The sequence below is a fragment of the Gymnogyps californianus genome, chromosome 3 (genome assembly GCF_018139145.2).
Source record: "Gymnogyps californianus isolate 813 chromosome 3, ASM1813914v2, whole genome shotgun sequence".
Taxonomy (NCBI): domain Eukaryota; kingdom Metazoa; phylum Chordata; class Aves; order Accipitriformes; family Cathartidae; genus Gymnogyps; species Gymnogyps californianus.
In genome coordinates this window covers 6247134-6265300 of record NC_059473.1, presented here as the reverse complement: position 1 = coordinate 6265300, position 18167 = coordinate 6247134, and the positions used below count along the sequence as shown (strand labels likewise).

Here is an 18167-nt window from a genome sequence, read left to right as displayed (position 1 = left end):
AATAATTTATTTTTATTACTGTGCTCAAGGATATGACAAAAGTTAAGTGTAGGTGTTCAAATTGATTTAGCCTATTTGCATCAGATATAATTTTAGAGTGAAAGAAGTTAAGAGGATTAGAGGGCTACTGTGCATCACTGATGATTTCAAAATGAGGCTTTGGCCATGGATATGGCTGAAAGAGCCAACACATCTATATGCAACTGCTTCTCTATTCTGCAAACTATAATCTAGCTCTGAGTAGCACTGCTGATGGGTCTTTCTGGGTGCGTTGGGTTTTCACTGCTTGCAAGAAATTAAAGGTATTATTAACAGAAAAAATGAAAAAATCTTCTTTTCCTTTTAAAATCATCAAGAAGCACTTGTAGGAACCACTCCTTGTTTCTAAAACAGCACTTCTCAAAGACGGGGCCAAAGGTCTAGTGTCAGTTCACTGCTCAACCTGGCTGGCAGCGCCACGCCACCATTAAAGAACACCCTCCCGCTCACAAGTGGTGGTGATGCCTGTAGCCAGAGTTAACTGGAAGAACAGGATGGTAAAGAAAAAAAGGATTCTGAAAAATGTGGCACATGAACTGCAAGATTTAACTGCTGATTTCCCACTGTATCATACTGACTGCAACTCTGAAATCTATACAAACATGTCTTTTAAAGGGATACTTAACTTTAAGCATGTAAGTCTATCCTTGGAATTTATACATATATTTAGATGACATTAAAGTGCATTAACGTGTTATTTTTTGTCACCAGTATTGTTTGAATGACTAGAAATCTCTTCTTCTGTTAAAAAAAACCACCACACATTATTTTTCTTTTTCTCGCACGTTATTTCATCTTGAGTACATAATGCTTGCGAGTAACAGCTTCACGTCCCCAATTTCTGAAATGCTGCAAGCTCACTACATCCAAGTCACTCAGGCTAACCCAGTCTGGGGAGGCAGGGGGCACAGCACCCCCGGAGTTCAATAAGCTTCAGATTTTTAGTAGTATCTGCTGTCTTCTGCTTTGTTTTTAAATGAGCTCAAAGCACAAACTGTAATTGCTTTTTGTACTGCACATGCAGGGAAAGTATCCACCCTACAGCAGATAACTACATCATTTTAGATTACTGATCTTTCCTACTAGCCCTGTGTCCTCTGTTGTGATAGCTAACTCATTACCTCAGCTCACAGAGAGGGAAGCGGCAAGAACAGCATGCTGAGAGCATGGTCCACCTCCCACGCTGCTCTCAGATAGATCCTTTTTTTTCCTATGGTTACCTGAGTTGTCTCTTGGTTATTACATACACCTATACAGATAAATGCATACGTATTCCTACACACAATATATTCTATAAAAAAGTTTACAAATTAAGTGTGAAGTCTCTTTGGGGCATTATTATTCACATTTCAATATTTCACATTCCAAATTCTTCTGAAATATTCATAGACTCAGACACAGTCTTAGATTTGTTTTAAACAGGAAAGTCCCCAGTCTGCACGTTGAGGGGTTACACACAAACTCCCAAATAAGCAGAAACACACTAAATTGCAATGAATAAAGCAGAAAGAATTTTGAAGGTTGTTGCTCCTGGGACAGCTGAGAAAAAACAGTTCTCAGTATTTATCAGGATGTAGATTTTCAGGTCTGGTTCTTAGTAGCTCTGAAAATAGAACAATACATGGACTGAACACAAATGATTTCTAATAAGAGAGCAAGATCCATAACTAAGAATATAAGAACTGTTTACAAGAAATGATATCGGGCTCTTTAAACAATGTAGAGATACAGAAATTCTAAACCCAAAGACAAAAACTACGAGAAGCAAGCTTTAAAAAAAAAAATTAAACTTTGCCCTAGTGTAGATACAATAGCTGCCTACAACGACAGCCTTTAGCAAAGTTAAGAGAATAAGGAAATATGTATGCAAAAGAAAACAAAAACTTACTTTCACAGGCTATATATTAGTAAATTATCTTCTAAGCATTGTACTGAATTTCAAATAGGACAGAAAACAGGATTCTTAAAAAAAAAAAGTGATGTGATTTCTCTGGGTATGGGCAGCCAGGTATGATTTAGAGATACAGAGGAAGGACTGCGCCTTCCTCTGGCTAGTATCTTTTGAATGATGCATTTATATTATAATTTAACAATTTTTGGACTTCATTTTTGACTGGGTATGTATTGCAGGACAGCTTGAATAGATGGGTTAACACAGAGATTAACATAAAGATGAGCTCACTAAAAGCCTTTTGCTGGGACAATTCTCTGTTGGATGGAAAGCTTGCAGGTCCCAGCATGTGTTCTCTCTGATGCAAAGATAAGCTGTTTTTTCACTCAGGAATTTAAAAAATCATTTCAATTCCTTCTTCAAATGTGATTTATTTATTCCTTTTTCCCCATGCTTTTTATGTGAAAGATGCTAAAGACAATTACATATGAATATATATATATGTATGAATATACACATATGTATGTACACACACATTTTGTATTCATACGCTTTTAAGGCTGCTTTGCATAATAGATCATAACATAAAAAAATGATTCCTCTACTTACTGCCATTTTTAACACTGTGGACACGATGTGTATTTAATTTTATTTAATTTCAAATGGGCAGGATAGTTAATTACAAAAGCAATAAGACAGTAGTGTCATGCAATATGTTCTGTATTCCCAGTGATTATGACAGGATATTGGATGAAGATAATATGTCAGTCTAATGTAGCTTATCCTGCTACTCATTGCTTTTATGATCTTACTTTTCCTGGATCTTTCTTATAATCACCAATGCTATAAACACACGCGTCCACAACTGCTAGCAACTCCAAAGGATATTTCCATATTCGATACTTCTCAGTTTCCAGCCTCTGAATTGAAGCTCCTGGGTAAAGTCTAGGCATCCACAGCTGATGCAAACTACCACTGCTTCATCACATCTGCTGCCTTTAATGAAGTTCAGATAATCTAAACCAGCTAAGAAGCCAACTCCTGCATCTATCTAAACTTTGTATGATCCCTTCTTTTACTTCTACCATGCATACAGCCCAGTATCTTTGACAGCAGTACAGGAGCTATGAACACAAGAAACTAAAACATTATACAAAACCACAAAGCCTGGTGGGATGGGGCAGAGAATCGGAAGGGTAAAAGTCAGAAAAGTCATGGGTTGAGATAAAGACAGTTTAATAGCTAAAGCAAAAGCCGTGTGTGCAAGCAAAGGAAAACAAGGAACTCATTCACCACTTCCCATCGGCAGGCAGGTGTTCAGCCATCTCCAGGAAAGCAGGGCTCCATCACATGTAACAGTTACTTGGGAAGACAAACGCCATCACTCCGAACATCCCCCCCTTCCTTCTTTTTCCCCCAGCTTTATATGCTGAGCATGACGTCATATGGTATGGGAACTTTGGGCAGTTGGGGTCAGCTGTCCCGGCTGTGTCCCCTCCCGATTCCTTGTGCACCCCCAGCCTACTCGCTGGTGGGGTGGCGTGAGAAGCAGAAAAGGCCTTGACTCTGTGTAAGCACTGCTCAGCAGTAACTAAAACATCCCAGTATTATCAACCCTGTTTCCAGCACAAATCCAAAACATAGCCCCATACTAGCTACTATGAAGAAAATTAACTCTATCCCAGCCAAAACCAGCACACGGACATAAATCAAGCCCTCATTATCAGGTAGCACTGCCCTGCTCACCTGTCATGTGAAAATTTTAGCTGCTGGGTTTGTTGTTCATGAGCATTAATCAGCAGTTTCTTCAGTAGTTCACACTGTTGGTTCAAGTGTAAATCACGGATTTCTTGCTCTTCGGCACTGTGTGTATTGATCATCTCAGACCACTCTTTAGTGTGCTGTGCCACAATCTCTTTGACCTGTAGAGAAATAACAGCAGCTTTGCTAGAGGTTCTCAGATAGGCTAGGAGATCAACTATTACTGCTGCTGAAGATGATGTAAAGACAATCATAAAAAAGATCATAAAAAATGCAGCTAAATTGTGAAGAATGAAGTTACACAAATGAAGTTGCTTCACAGAGTAACAAAGCCACCGGGGACACTACCGTGTATTATAAAAACAGATGTGAACCAACCCCTACTATTAGGAATCTATTATTTAAAGTGCCCTGAATAAACTGGCTGCATTTATGCTCTTGACTGTACTACTGTTATTTTAAAACCTTCTCTAACACTGAGTTAATAATAAAATGGTTTCACATTTTTGGTTACCAAGAAAAAATATATAAATTAAAAGTACTGAAATTAACAATGGAAAAAACCTAATGAGCGGGATTTCTCTGAGGGCTTAAATACAGTCTTTGATTTTGTGGAGACAGTTTTACAAACACAGTCAGTTTACAGAGAAATCCTATATTTAATACAACCTGAATCTGAAGATGGGCTACGCATCTTTGTTTTATATTCATTAAGTCAGCAGGGTATCTGACAAGTATTTTTCTCTTGCTTATCTCCCAAGACTCACAAGAATAATGAGATTAAAGTTTTGGAATGTTCCCAAGAGACAATATGAAGAAGTCTAAATCACTAGAGTTATTATAGTAATATATTGCACTCAATGATTTCAAAAAGAAGCTAATAGAAAGATATATTTTATTATCCTTTAATAATTATCTTTGGGTATTTTGACAAGCTATCCTACTTTTCCATAAATGGTATACCAAATATGCCTCACAATAAACCTATTTTCAGGTAGTCATTTCAACTGCTACTATGGTAACTAACAGCATCTGGGTCATCTTCTATGAAAGCTAAACCTTATTCTTCAAATCAAAAATTGCCACCATATTGCTCAGAAAGTGAGAGACCGATGCCAGTATTTTAGGGGTGGGCCCACATGTGGGCTGTGCATAATGTGAAACAGACTCTCCTGCACACACTGATGATGGTGAAAGAAGAGGGGACCTTAACAGCCCCAGTCTCCATTCTGCCCTGGAGAGGCTCCTCTGAAGGCCCTCCTACACAAAGCTCATGGTGTGTAATAAAGCTGGACACCTAATGAAAAAAAAAAAAAGGCGAGTAATTTTGTAACAGATCAGGGTGACTACCACTACCTGAAAGCCAGACTTGGATTTAACTATAGTTAAATAGCAGTCCCCTATCAAAACAGATAGGATTGGAGGCAGAAGCACCTGATAGAGAGCTACCTGGAGTTTTCTGCAGCTGTCAGAAAACAATGAAAGCATTTTGAGGCAGGAGATTGGTACTACTAATATAGGCCTAATTCATCAGGGTGTTTAAGAGTGAGTGTACCTCCAGCAAAATGAGCCACGCTTACTTTTGTGCATGTGGGTCAGTGTACTACTAAGCCAGAGCCTATCAACTATGAAGTGATAAATACACTGAAGGATGTGGAGCAGTTGGTGGGAGTAGTATCTTTAATAAGATGTTCATAAGGCAGTACTGCCTTCAGAGCCAGAAAAACATGAGGATTCAGTTTTAAAATGAGTCAAAATAAATGCTTTGATGTTGGTAAGGAAGAGACTCATTTTTCAGATGGAGTTTTTCAAAAGTTGAGGGGCAGACACTCCAACTCACCTCTGGCACCCACCTAAGGCACAAGTTAGGACCAAGTTTAGTCCAACCTCCTTGTATTGCTGATGCGAAAAGGTGGGCAGTTTCAAAGCAGGGTTTATCAAACCTAAACACTGTCTGGAGATGCCTCATATCTACAGGGCCTCAAGCAACTAGACACTTCAGTTAGGTTGCATGAATCTCCTCTCAATAGTGACCCTGTTTGTCTTATCAACCCTCAGGGAGACCTAGAGTGGACTTCAGGGGAGCTAAAAGTAAGTCATGGCTGAAGTTCTCAGGAAAACCCATTCCTTATTTATTTATTTTCAATGCAGAGTTTCCAGATGAAGTCAGCTCCATCCACGATTTGGGGAAAAAAGGTACAGGTAGACCCAAAGGCCTGAGTAACTGGGTGTAACTGGGACCACAGCACAAGAAGGACCACATACTCCGAAAACTTCTATGGTCACAATGTTAGAAAGTATTAATATTTAAAAAAGACAAGTGCTACTACGTGACCCAGGAAGCAGGCAGAGCCAGCAGCAAATCACACCTGTGTAGCACACATCTTGGCACAGGAGCCAACACATGTTTCCTTACGCAGGTTTGTGACTCAAATTGCCTTCCTGCAGAGGATGCTCTGACTGGATTCTGCCCCCTTTCAAACATCAATAAAATTGTAGCGGGAACTGTGACAGAGCTGGCCAAGTATTCTCCTCCAGCGCTTGCTGCTGTGCAACTCTTCCATACAGTTTGCCACTTAGGACCGGGTTTCAGACTAATTTGAAGTATTAGAAAATGCAGGGGATATTACCATACGAGATCTGATTCCTAGTCACGGTAAGAACATTTTACATTGCCCTAAAAGGACAGGCAGGCATTCCAGTAAACAAAAAAGAGTTTGCTTCTATTTAAAGCCTCCTTACACTGTAGAGGAAATGCAAAACAATCTTTGCATAAAAAAGAACAGTGACTTAATAAAATAGTGAAACAAATCAGTGTATAGTGGAAGCCATGGTGAAAGCCAGTATTTTGTGACTTAACTGCTAAGACCATTTACAAAGCCCAAACAAATGCAGAGGAACAAAGACTCACGGGCAAATGAATAATGTGATCATTGTTTTTAAATAGTTAATATTATACACTACAGAGGAACACGAAGGCAGGAATCCTATATATATCTCCCGTACACTGATACCAAAGAATCATAGAGTATCTTGAGTTGGAAGGGACCCGTAAGGATCATCGAGTCCAACTCCTGAAGAAGAAACCTGCAAGGAGACTTTAGCATGGCAGTACTTTAAGTATTTAATCTGAGAAGACAGGAAGTAAGAATCATAAAAAAATTGCCGGTGCTCATGGACAGATGTGCTAGTGATGTGCTACTAATTTCAAAATCAGCATGCAGCGTATGAAAGCAGGTACAGCTCCTCGTAAAACAAGTTTTTCTCTGGGGGTGGGAGAGAAAGGGCAGATTTCTTTTCTTAAATATCCTGCAAGCTAGAAGTTTCATTTCAGGTAGAGCAAGATATAACCTGATGAGAAGGATGTAAGGGATTTGCCAAACACCAGTTACAAGACTTGAAATACCCAATTTGACTCAGATTCAGACAACCTTAGAACTCAACACCACTAAATCATCCGAAATCCAATTTTGCTGCAGTCTGTGATACACTTCAAAGTTGAGATGTAGTAAATTCAGTGTACATCCCTGCTTTTCTCCAATTTATTAGCATCATAGTTAAAATGACTATTTCATCTGCAACTGGGCTGTGCTCTTGTCCTACTTTCCACTATTACGGTAGTGTTGCTTATCCAAAAGGATAAGAAAAATAACCATTAGCTAACTTCTCTCTTTCCTGTTCTACAGACTGTGTTTGCAATCCTGTCCTTTCATCTGTTCCTACACTGGGCCTAGAAGACTAATTAAAATCTTGATAAGGAACCTCCTTTTGCACAGCATATATGCAAGATGTTTGTTTAGTCACTAAGTTCAAGCAGAAATAATCTTTGAAGTAATCTTTCCTTTTTTCTTTTCATCCTCTGCCTGCCTGATATTGGGATCTACTTTTCTAATGCAGGGGAGTAATTTGCATCTGCTAGGTTAATTGTGTGTGAAGTACACGTTGGGACATTCAGATCTAATTTAAATATTTTATGCCAAACTTGGGCTGGATGTTTCCTCATGACAGGAAGACTTTTGTAGATGAAAAGGTCTCTTAGGTGCTGAAAGTGTACACGCACATTGTGCCACAGAGCTGCACTGGAGGACATGAGCTGTAATTAAAGCTGAATTATGGTACAATCTGATAGCAAAATTAGTGTGCCAAATGCTGAGAAATGCTGAACAACTGTTAATTAATCAAACTCCCACTATATCAGTGTAATGCATTCAGCATCTCAGAATTTAATCTCATTTAATTGCACCTACTTTCGTCTAGGAGAAAAGTTAATTTCCCTATGGTCTTGAGCACTGTTTTCCAACTTGTTGCTTGCAAACCTTTGAATGATCTCCAGGAATAATTCAAGGGCCCGCACACAGCAATTGAAACAAAAGAAGTCTGTGAGAATACTAAAATCAGTACATAATCTGGACAATTTTGATGGAACCACAGTGAGCAAGATACTGAAAATCACTGACCTAGAGAAAACCACAGAGGTAGATGACTTGCAGAGGAGTTCTTCAGGAATTAGCCAACACACAGAGGCTTGGCATTTCAAAGGAGCTTACATTTAAGTCTCCTTTGAAAATGTCATCCTAAAACCTGACATGCGAGCAGACAAAAATCAATCTATTTTCCAGGTATGCATTAAATTGAAGGGAACCAGTTCGAAAGCAGGATTTTAAAAGGAAAAGAGCTCAGAAACTGCATACATTTGTGGAAAGGGAAAACGTGAGTCACATTTATTGGATTTGGAAGATTAATGAACACTTGGATGTCCCTTGTGTACAAATCATACCTCTGAACTCCAGACTCTGAATGACATAGGTGAGAAGCAGAGACACAGCAAAGAATTTTCTACACCATATAACTTCAAATGAGTTTTGGAGCTTATGTCTGGATGATAGGGAGCTAGTGCTCCTCAGAGAGTTTATTTCACTAAGAAATGAATTAATTACCTTTTTTTTAAGTTGTCAACAAATTTGCTTTTATTTAAGGAAACGGTTCTGGACTTCTCATAGGAGAAGGAGATAGGGAGATAAGACAGTATACTAGGTTTTATTCCTGGGGATTTTCCTACATCTTTGGCTGAGCAGGCAGCAACAAGAAAGAAACCTTGTTTAGAAAACCAGGATCTTCTCCACAGGAAATAATACCACCAAGGAATAAAAGTAGGAGAAGAAAAGATGGAAATTACCTTATTCTAGTCTCAAAGATGTGGCTGCTTTTGTTTGTATTTTCTATACTTGTCTGATTCTTTTCACAGGTTTCAGCTTTTACAGTAACTCTCCTGTACCGTGTCAGTCTCCTGTACTCTTCTCCCTCCAGATCATTTTGTACACGGATGTGTCTTCTAGTGTACCTGCCACCCTCCAGTTTGGATATCTTTCAGAAACTTGAAAGCATGTCAACAAGTGATAGATAAAACTTTCAAAGGAAATATGAAGTTGGTAAGCATAGTAATGGTCTAGAAGTATAGAGGAAGCAGCTCTAAGCAACTCAATGTGAGCCACGAATCACAGCTTGAGAATAGCTTTTTCAAATGAACTGAGGTTGAGTCTCAGAGCACTTTTATTCTCCAGCACCTTGGAGAAAACAATGCAACTAAGCAATAGAGAAAAAAAATATTAGAAATAAGGAGGCACTTGGTTCAAGAGCAACTTGGACCCCTCCTTCCCTAAGAGACAGACTAGCAAGTGTTGGCCATGGTGACAATGAGGGAAAATGAAAAAGAAACTTCTTTATGTATATATTTTGAGAAAGTATTTAGCATCTAAATTTCACATAGAATATATTCGTCTCTTTGTTTAGCTACAACTGACACAAATGACCCGTTTACTTTCATGAGGCATGAATATGGCACTTCCCTCAATGATTTTAAAAGGGCAGGAAATTGATGTTGCTTTTAAAAATTTTTTTAAGAAACACTTTTAGACACTCGATTACTCCCATTCTTTTCAACACGTTATTATTGCTGAAAATCATTCATATGCTTCCAAGAAAATTAACTACCACTTGGGTCTCAAAATCTCTCTTTCAGATGTTGCATGTGTTGAAATTGGCTGTTTGCTTACCTTAGATTTGTGATCTGATGTTAGTGTCTGAATTTTAATTTCCGTTTCTTTCTTCAATTCAAGACAATTACTTCCTCTAAAAAAAGGAAAATTGCAAATGTGTGCCACAAGTTAAACATCTTCCCATTCAGTCAGCTCTTACTAATTAAAATGTTAATCAAAGTTGAAGTGCTGCAGCGTATTGGAATGAAATTATTTCTTCCGGCAATTTATTCACAACTTACAAAATATTGTTGGATTAACGGTCATTCAGTTCAAACACCACACGATTAATTCTAGATTGGCCCAGCAATTATTCTGTTGCTGAGGATATGTCAAGCATCTCCATTTATGGTACTTGGTTCCGTTTCCAGGCTTAAAATACCTTGCCAAGAGAAACCAGTTTCTGCCTGAAAACTTACAGGCATATTCATTGCCTTGCCATGATTTTATCCTCCGTTTTAGAAGTAATTTTTGCTAGTTTTTTTTTAGTTTGAGGCAGAGAAAAAGAAGTCATTTGAATAACTACCTCACAGGGCAATTTGGGCATACTAAATTTGAACGCCTATTGAAAGTGTAAGTGCCCCTCTGTGAGAAATGGGTTGCAAAGAAGGGGGCCTCATTACCCTTGCAGACCACACCAACCTATGTGGATGAATCCAAGACATTAGACACCTTATACGACTTGAAAAGCAACGAATCTTGAAGACAGCCCTCACTCCTGCAATAAGCTGAATACAGCATGGCCTTTGTGTTTGGGTAAAGTTAATGGTGTTGAATGCAAGTTGCAAAGCTTGTTTAATGCAGGAGTGGTGCATGATCCTAAGGAACAGGCTGGTAAAATGCCTGCAGAGGGCCCATGCTGAAGCTCCCCTGACGTGCCTGTGGGTTAGGAGATGGATGACTTCTTCCTCTCACCCACAGAATTTCCTTCTCTAAGCCAAATTACTTGGGCCGCGCACTGGGTGGGACGGATGTACAGAAAAACCATTCCATTGCAGCTACAACAGGAATTTCAATTACTGTCTCACCAAAGTCAATAAATTTTTGAAGGCTGACAAGCTCCATCTTTACCAATCTTCTTGTTCCCTTTTTTGCAGTGAAGGGTTTTTACAACAGAATACAAATTCACACATGGGAAGTCTCTGGTTTTTTGTCTGGAATAATACAATATATTGAGAGGAGTCTATTTTAACATCACGGTAATATTTCTGTGTTGGACCATCCACTGACGTAAAATGGTGTAACTCCACTGAGTGGATGGAGCCACGTTCATTTTATCATCTGAAGCTGGCCCCAGTAAGAATGGTTATTGCTTGACTGCAGTAACATTAATCCATGTTTGCTCTAGAAAAGGATATTTATGAAACCCTTAACGAGTTTAAATCCTATTTTAATATCAAGGTACTGCTAAACTTATGGAAATTAGCAGAAAATTTTATCATCAAACAGTACCACGAAAGCCCTTACTGAAAATAGTAGTGTGATGTGCCTTGTGTTCCCAATGGCCACCAGAAGGACTAGTCATTTATTTTCTAGTCATAGCAAGGAAATTTTTGTAGAGATTTCTAACACTCATTTGACACTTTGGAAGTAATATAAAGGCATAGAGACAGGTTCTGACCACTGTTACCTCTGCCTGAAAAAAAAATGCAGCTGGAAAGAAAGTGTCTTTGATTATGCATGTGGGTAGCTGCAGTCAGAGTCTGGCTATAATTCATATATGATTTGTCATACACTATGAAAGAGACTGCTTCTTAGGTGAATCAAACATATTTTATCCCAAATTAGTCTAATTGGTTCAATCATTGGACTTTTCAGAACCCCAGACATCAAAACCACCAGCTGATCCCTTCCCTGGAAATGCAGCTTTCATTATATCTCAAGGCAACTTCCAGCCAGGCTGGACATAACGAGAATTGTCCCCAAGTGCAGTGGCATAGTCCATGGTTAAACCATCAAGTCACAGTTGGGAACAAATACCCAGGGACAGCCCAACCCAATGTCACATGTCCATGCTCACGCACACACATACACTTGAATTTCTGGACAGTCCCGATAAATCAGAAAGATCTTTATGTGCCCTCAACTCCACTTCAGAGTGAGAACACGAGCATACGTATCCCCATAAGGCTATCCGAGACTTGTAAGCATTTGAAGTGTACAACAGAAATAGCACAGGGAGCAAAATCCTGTCCATCTGTCAGTGATGTGATTAAAAAATTCTACTTTGCTGAACAATACGCAGTTGACATTTGTCACACCATGTGGCAGAAACGGACCACGAAAAACTGCACAACAAAATCAGAAGTCTTCTATACACCTATCAAAAAGCCTTTTTTTCAGGAAGTATCTGACAATTTCAATATGAATGCCCTGAAAACACTTTTTACATGTTCTTTTACAACTTCTATTGCTTGTAAAAGTTCCAAAATGATAGCCAAGGAAATGGAGCATGTCCTGTACTCACTGAACCCAGGACCCCTTATTCATCAGATCATTTCAGTTCAATAAAATCTTTAAGTCTCAACCAATGTGTTCACTTTTAAGAATGCCCTTAAATATACTGCACAGTTGGGGTGAGGAGAAGTACGTGCATAAGTAACTTGCTGAATGGGCTTTCAGGGCTGCATACACAATGACCGTGAAGGAAGCCCTTAAAACACTTTGATACAGAATTAAAAAGTGTTTTCACAGAAAGTCTGTGCTGATGCTGGATTTGATTTGGCTGTTAATTAGATACCAGTAGTTATTCTTGTAACACTGAAGAGCCATCAGATGACTGAGACCTCTGGAGTACATGGAAAGTATGGAATCATGGTGAGGAACAGTGTTTGGATCTGCTTCTGGAGTAGTCATTTCCAACTTTTTTATTTTAACTTTTTATGATAATTTAAAACTATCATAAAGGCTTTGGCATCTATGAGAGAAGCATTATAAAATTAAGCAAAGACACTGCAAGTAGCCAATGAAGCGATCTCAAACTGGGAATCAAATTATCAACTGCTTTTATACTTGTCCCATTTGGGGTTACTCTGGAAAGCATTGTTACCCAGCGCCTTCCACTATTTACTGCACAGAGACAGCCATTACCACCTTTAACTTCCTGACACACCTTCATTTGCTGTTTTGCCTAGACAGGCAGAGGCACCGGCTTCTTCTCAGGCCACTCCTGACTCTTCTGATACGAGATTCTTAAATACTAGAGCACAGGGAAGTCTGTCTCCCCCCATGATAATTAAGGTGCAATGTCCAGGGCTTAGTTCACTGCCACTGGAGTAAATACCCTGACTGTAATTATAAATCCAGCTATATCAATAACCTTCTGTTGTGTTATATTCAATGGAAATTGAATCAAAGCCACATTAAATTAATTAGTCCTGTAGTTGTTCCCTCTCTGTTTGGAGTAGTAGTAATTTTCTGGAAGGAACTACTTGGATTAGAAGTATTTGCATGCTTACAGTTCTCCTTTCTTGGATAAAAAAAACCAACACAAGCTTTTTAAAGAGCTTTTAATAATTTAGTGAGGAGAATTCTCCTTACCTTGTTTACTTCTGACAGTTCTATTTCTGTTCCATTGCAAGTTTATAACATGCACACTCAAAACCCACCGCCATTCCAAATAATTTATAAAACAAAAAGTATTTGTGGAAGAATCCAATGTCAGAGGCATCTATGTTCAGTATTCAGTGAGTCGGTTGCCACTTGTTGTTGCCAGATGACAACAATATGAAATTAAGGCTAACTATTAGCATAGCTTGATATAGAACTAAATAAAGTAATTGCTGCTTTAGGTCACAGTATTATAGTATAAACCACTGTCTCAATGAAATGCCAGTCATAGGGTGAAAGATGGAGATGAGAAACTGCTGCCAGATTACACGATAGCAGCAAGGCAACAGCAGGTCCTGCTACATAATCCCAAATGGCACTGTAAAAGGCACATTTTATTAAAGTCACCAGTATGTTCCAGGAACTTTTCTGGGACAATTAAGAGATTCACACAGATAATGTCCCAGGCCATCAGCTAGTGCAAACCAAAACAGCTTCACTCAAGTCAAAGGAGCAATACTGATTTATCCCAGCTAAGGATCTGAAGGTTTGTTAGAAAGAAACTTCAACTTGACAGCACAGCACAACTCTATCATTCTAAAACGTTCAGGATTTAGAAGCCAGCTTTCTCCCAAAATCAAATAATTGCTTCTTTCTGGTCATTAGAGCTATTGAGGACCTTGGTCTGCTCTCACGGAACACAACAGCGACATTCCCCGGGCAATGCAGTGAGACCAGATCAGACCACAGAAATAAAAATTTGAGGCAACTCCTTTGCTTTTAATTTTCAAACTCTGATAGTAGAAGAGTAGAGAAAGGCAAAGTGAGTACAATATTTATGGCCATTGCTAGTGCCTTCAAGCAGCTCATACTCAGTTTGATGTAGGATGCTGGTTCAAGCTGCAATTCATTCATATGAATAACCTTTTTACAAATGTTTTATTCCAGACCACAAAAGCATAAAATCTATTTTAAGTCTAAAAAAATATTTTAAAATAATATCTTACCCCTTCTTCTTGATTGCCTTCTCTAACATTTTCTCGTATGATACCTTTTCTTTATCATATTGTGCCACTATTTTGTCAATTTGCGTGCAGTGCAACTTCTGCATAGCGCTGTGCTCCTGGAAAACAGTAGGACCTTACAATTAGGTTGCTGGATTTCTAATGTTTAGTTTTCTTACAGTGTAAAAATATCAATGCAGTGCATGAACAGATAACTTTGACAATGGAATTTAATCTGGTTTAGCCATCTGATGTTAAAGGTTCCAGATATTCCACCATAGGTGCTAAAACATTTCTTCTTTGTTTGAAAAATGACATCTGTAGCGGACCTTAAAAATATGGCATATGGTTACCTTAAAACAAAAGAATGATGGGAAAAAATTTCATCTTTTTGAATAAATGTCCATTTAAGTGCAATGTAAAAAATCAGATTTACAAGCTGAGATTATATCATTCGAAGTTTCTGAATGCAGAGGAGAAAAAACTCAACCCAGTCCTCCCTACCTCTACGTATCTCATACTGAATACAGTGCTAGCCCCTTGGCCCCTGCAAATCAAATAGCTTGAAGTCCAAACAATAGCTAAAAATCAAATCGTTAAAAACTGACATTCTGAAGATCTGGCCCATGACCCCTAATGACAGCAGCGATCTTATCATTAAGAAATTCCACCTTGTTGCAGATCATCTCCCTTTGCAAGTGACAGTAAGCTGTGCAATACAACTTTCAATTACACATGCAGACTGCTGCAAATAACCATTGCCCCCTGTTTCCCCCCCCCCCCAACAATACAGCACATGCTGATAAATGGGACATAAAGGGCTACCTGTGAAGTGTTTCACATCAATGCTCACCTGCTGTCACTACTATAGTTATGTGATTTACATTGGTGAAGTGGCAGAGGAGGTTATCTATGGAAGGGGAAGAAAAAACTGTTCCTATGATGAAAAGATGAATCGCTAATGCGCATGTTACACACTTGGGTCTAGCGTACAGACAGTTCCTTTCCATTACAAGACTGTACCAGAAACAACACACTTCACTTGGCACTTACATGTAGACTTCATTATTGAACTTGACTTCGTATTCTCCTTTATCAGAACAGCTGCTCATAATGATGCAAATATTTAACTACCACGGAGAGCACTAAATATTGAATTTACATTACAATAGGAAAAAAAATGTTGTTTGTTAATTTATGTTATTTTATTAATATGCAATTGCTCCACATTTTATCTAATCGTGACAAAAAGCCTTGCATTAATTAATTTGGCCTCTTCCAGGACTTTATCTCTGTTTTGTTTTATAGCTCATTTTGCATTTATTCTACCCTCGCTGTTCTACTGCTTTTTGTTATTATTTTCTATACACCTGTGTTTGCCTTATCACTATTTCTTCCTCTAAAAATACTAAAGACTTTTACATTCACTTTTACCAAAACATTAATACAAATGTTTTGATGCTTTTAAAAGTCTAGCCCTAGGCTGTACCCCAGCACTCCAACGTCTGCCAAGCACTTCCCTGGGGAACGCATACAGCTTCCAAATTTTGTATTTAGAGTGAATTTTCTGTTCTGCAGAGGATTTAAAGGGAAACAAATAGACTCCATCAACATTAAAACATGCCAGCTTCACCAGGGAGTATTTACACTGACTAACCAGGTAGGAAAAAATATGGACAGCGAAAAGAATGACATAAGCTTGACAGTACCAGCCAGCCACAGGTGAAGTGACTGAGAGCATCTCTCAAACTACCCACTCTCCCCTAGATGAACAGAACAATACAATTCTTGCCATAAAAGACTAAGCGCAAACATTGCAAAGCATGAGACATCTGCCCATTCACGTGACACTTCTCCATAATCTGGGATGGCACATCACGTAGAACTAGAATCCCTGCTTTTCCCTCAGGACAACTATGATTTAAGCCTTCTCTCTTTATCACAAACCCACTGTAATCTTTTGCAGACTCCCCTCTACTGCTACTTACTGCTCAGGCACAACTCTATCTTGTACCTGAACCATATGTTGTGGACCATATCCCCCTCATTTCCTTCCCTGGTCCTTCTCCCCATCCAGTTCACGGAATATGCACTTGTTTGTGCACAATATAAAAAGAGCTGGAAGAGGAAGATGGGCTACTAATAACCTTCACATGCAAGGCACAAAGAGTACTAGGAGTCAACTCCCTACCAGAAGTCCCTTGAATTATATGACCTTCAACCCCTGGAACACTATTTAAAATGGGTTAGCTGATGCAGGGGTTAGCTGATTTTCTGTCTATGCTTAAAGGAAAATTCATCACAAACTTCTGTGTCACAAACTTTTGTCAAGATTCTAAGAAATACAAGTGGTTTTGTAGCATCTTAAAACACTCTCAGTATACTTTGTTTTCAGATGCAAAGTTTCAGGTGGTAACGTGTTCTGGGCTGATTCAGAATATGTTTGCAGATAGAAGTCGCCTCAGCTAGGTCTCTCATGATTTCCTCAAGGCCACTGAATTTGCAGTTTGAATTCACATGCCTTTTACATGAATATATTCACAAATTACATTTAATGATTATATTACAAACTGAAGCTACAGTTCAGCCAGCATTCTGAGAGGCCACCTAATTGATCACAGCAAGACTATCCATGGAAAAAAAAGTAAAGAATCATATATAGTTCCATTGGGGGGGGCAGAAATCACAATTCATTCTATTGAAGAGAAGAGAAAGTAAGTTCCTATGATACAAACTGTTATTCCTGCCTAGTATCTCCCTAAAGCAACATAAATACTTCTGTGTACAACTGACAACTGAAGTCTGGAGGATTCTCATTACAGAATACAAAAATGAGGAAATAAAGAAAAAGAAACTATCATTTCCAAATCAGCAATCCATTTTGCAGAACTTTATTAATCTAGAGTCCCATAGTCTTTTGTACTGTCACTTTTGCATTGTGAAATGGAGATTTTTTAAACGTTCTTTTTTTACTAGGCTTTATTTCAAACAGTACATATATTCAGTATCAATATAAATGTGCAGGAGATGAATTCTGGGATTCATATTTTGGGAGGTAATTATACAATTCTGGTTACTGTCTATGGCCATATTAAATTCCTTACAGAGGCACTTGTGACTATCACTGTCTTGTCTGAAACCGCTAGAACCGTATACTACAATCTGTTGTGCTGTTGACTGTTAAGAGAATATATCAAGATAATCCCTCACTATCCTTCCTCTTCTGTCTAACCCAAGAAGCACAAGAACTACGTGACATCCCTGCAAAATATTAAAATTCAGTAGGGGCCCATAGAAGTAGGCTGCTAACAGATTAATTCAGTGACTGAGACCCTCACATATGCACGTCTCCTTGCCTTTATAGCCCATCCACCTGTGTTGCCACCCCAGATCATTCACCTAAACAGTACTCAAGATCTAACTTGATAAAAAAAGATATAAACCAATGGACATCATTCAGACACATCAGCCACTCTGCAGTTGCACAGTAATATTCGTACTGGGAGATTAAAGTTACTTCAGGGAATGTAGGCAGGAAATACTTTATTTCAAAAGCTGCCCAGTGTAGGCATTTTTATGAATGCATTGTTTAAAGGAAAACATTTCTGCAATATGCAGAAGTGGCTGGACATATTATTTTAAAATCACCAAAAGCACTGGTTACCAGACCTAAGATTCAAGAGAAAGTTATTCCTAACATTGAATTTTTTTTAAATGGTTATCATTACATTAATTTGCCACTGTTTTTCAGAAGTCAAACAAAAGGAATACTACAGCATCAGAGGTTGATAGCTTGCAAAATAAGTGCCACTACAAAAGTATTCTGATTTGCTTGTTGGCAGTCCTGTCTACTGATGCCAAAAAGGTGCATTTCACATGCCTGGATTT

General features: G+C 38.6%; 1 protein-coding gene across 1 annotated transcript in view; it reads right to left on the bottom strand.

The window, feature by feature from the left end:
• The window catches only part of PLCB4 (phospholipase C beta 4), a 193497-nt gene that overhangs the window by 9130 nt on the left and 166200 nt on the right, over window positions 1-18167 (bottom strand). Inside the window, exons 31-33 of the mRNA XM_050893592.1 lie at window positions 14283-14398; window positions 9745-9820; window positions 3677-3852 (exon numbers count right to left, since the gene is read on the bottom strand). Coding sequence (XP_050749549.1) covers window positions 3677-3852; window positions 9745-9820; window positions 14283-14398 — 368 coding nt within the window. The remainder of the gene's footprint in view (window positions 1-3676; window positions 3853-9744; window positions 9821-14282; window positions 14399-18167) is intronic.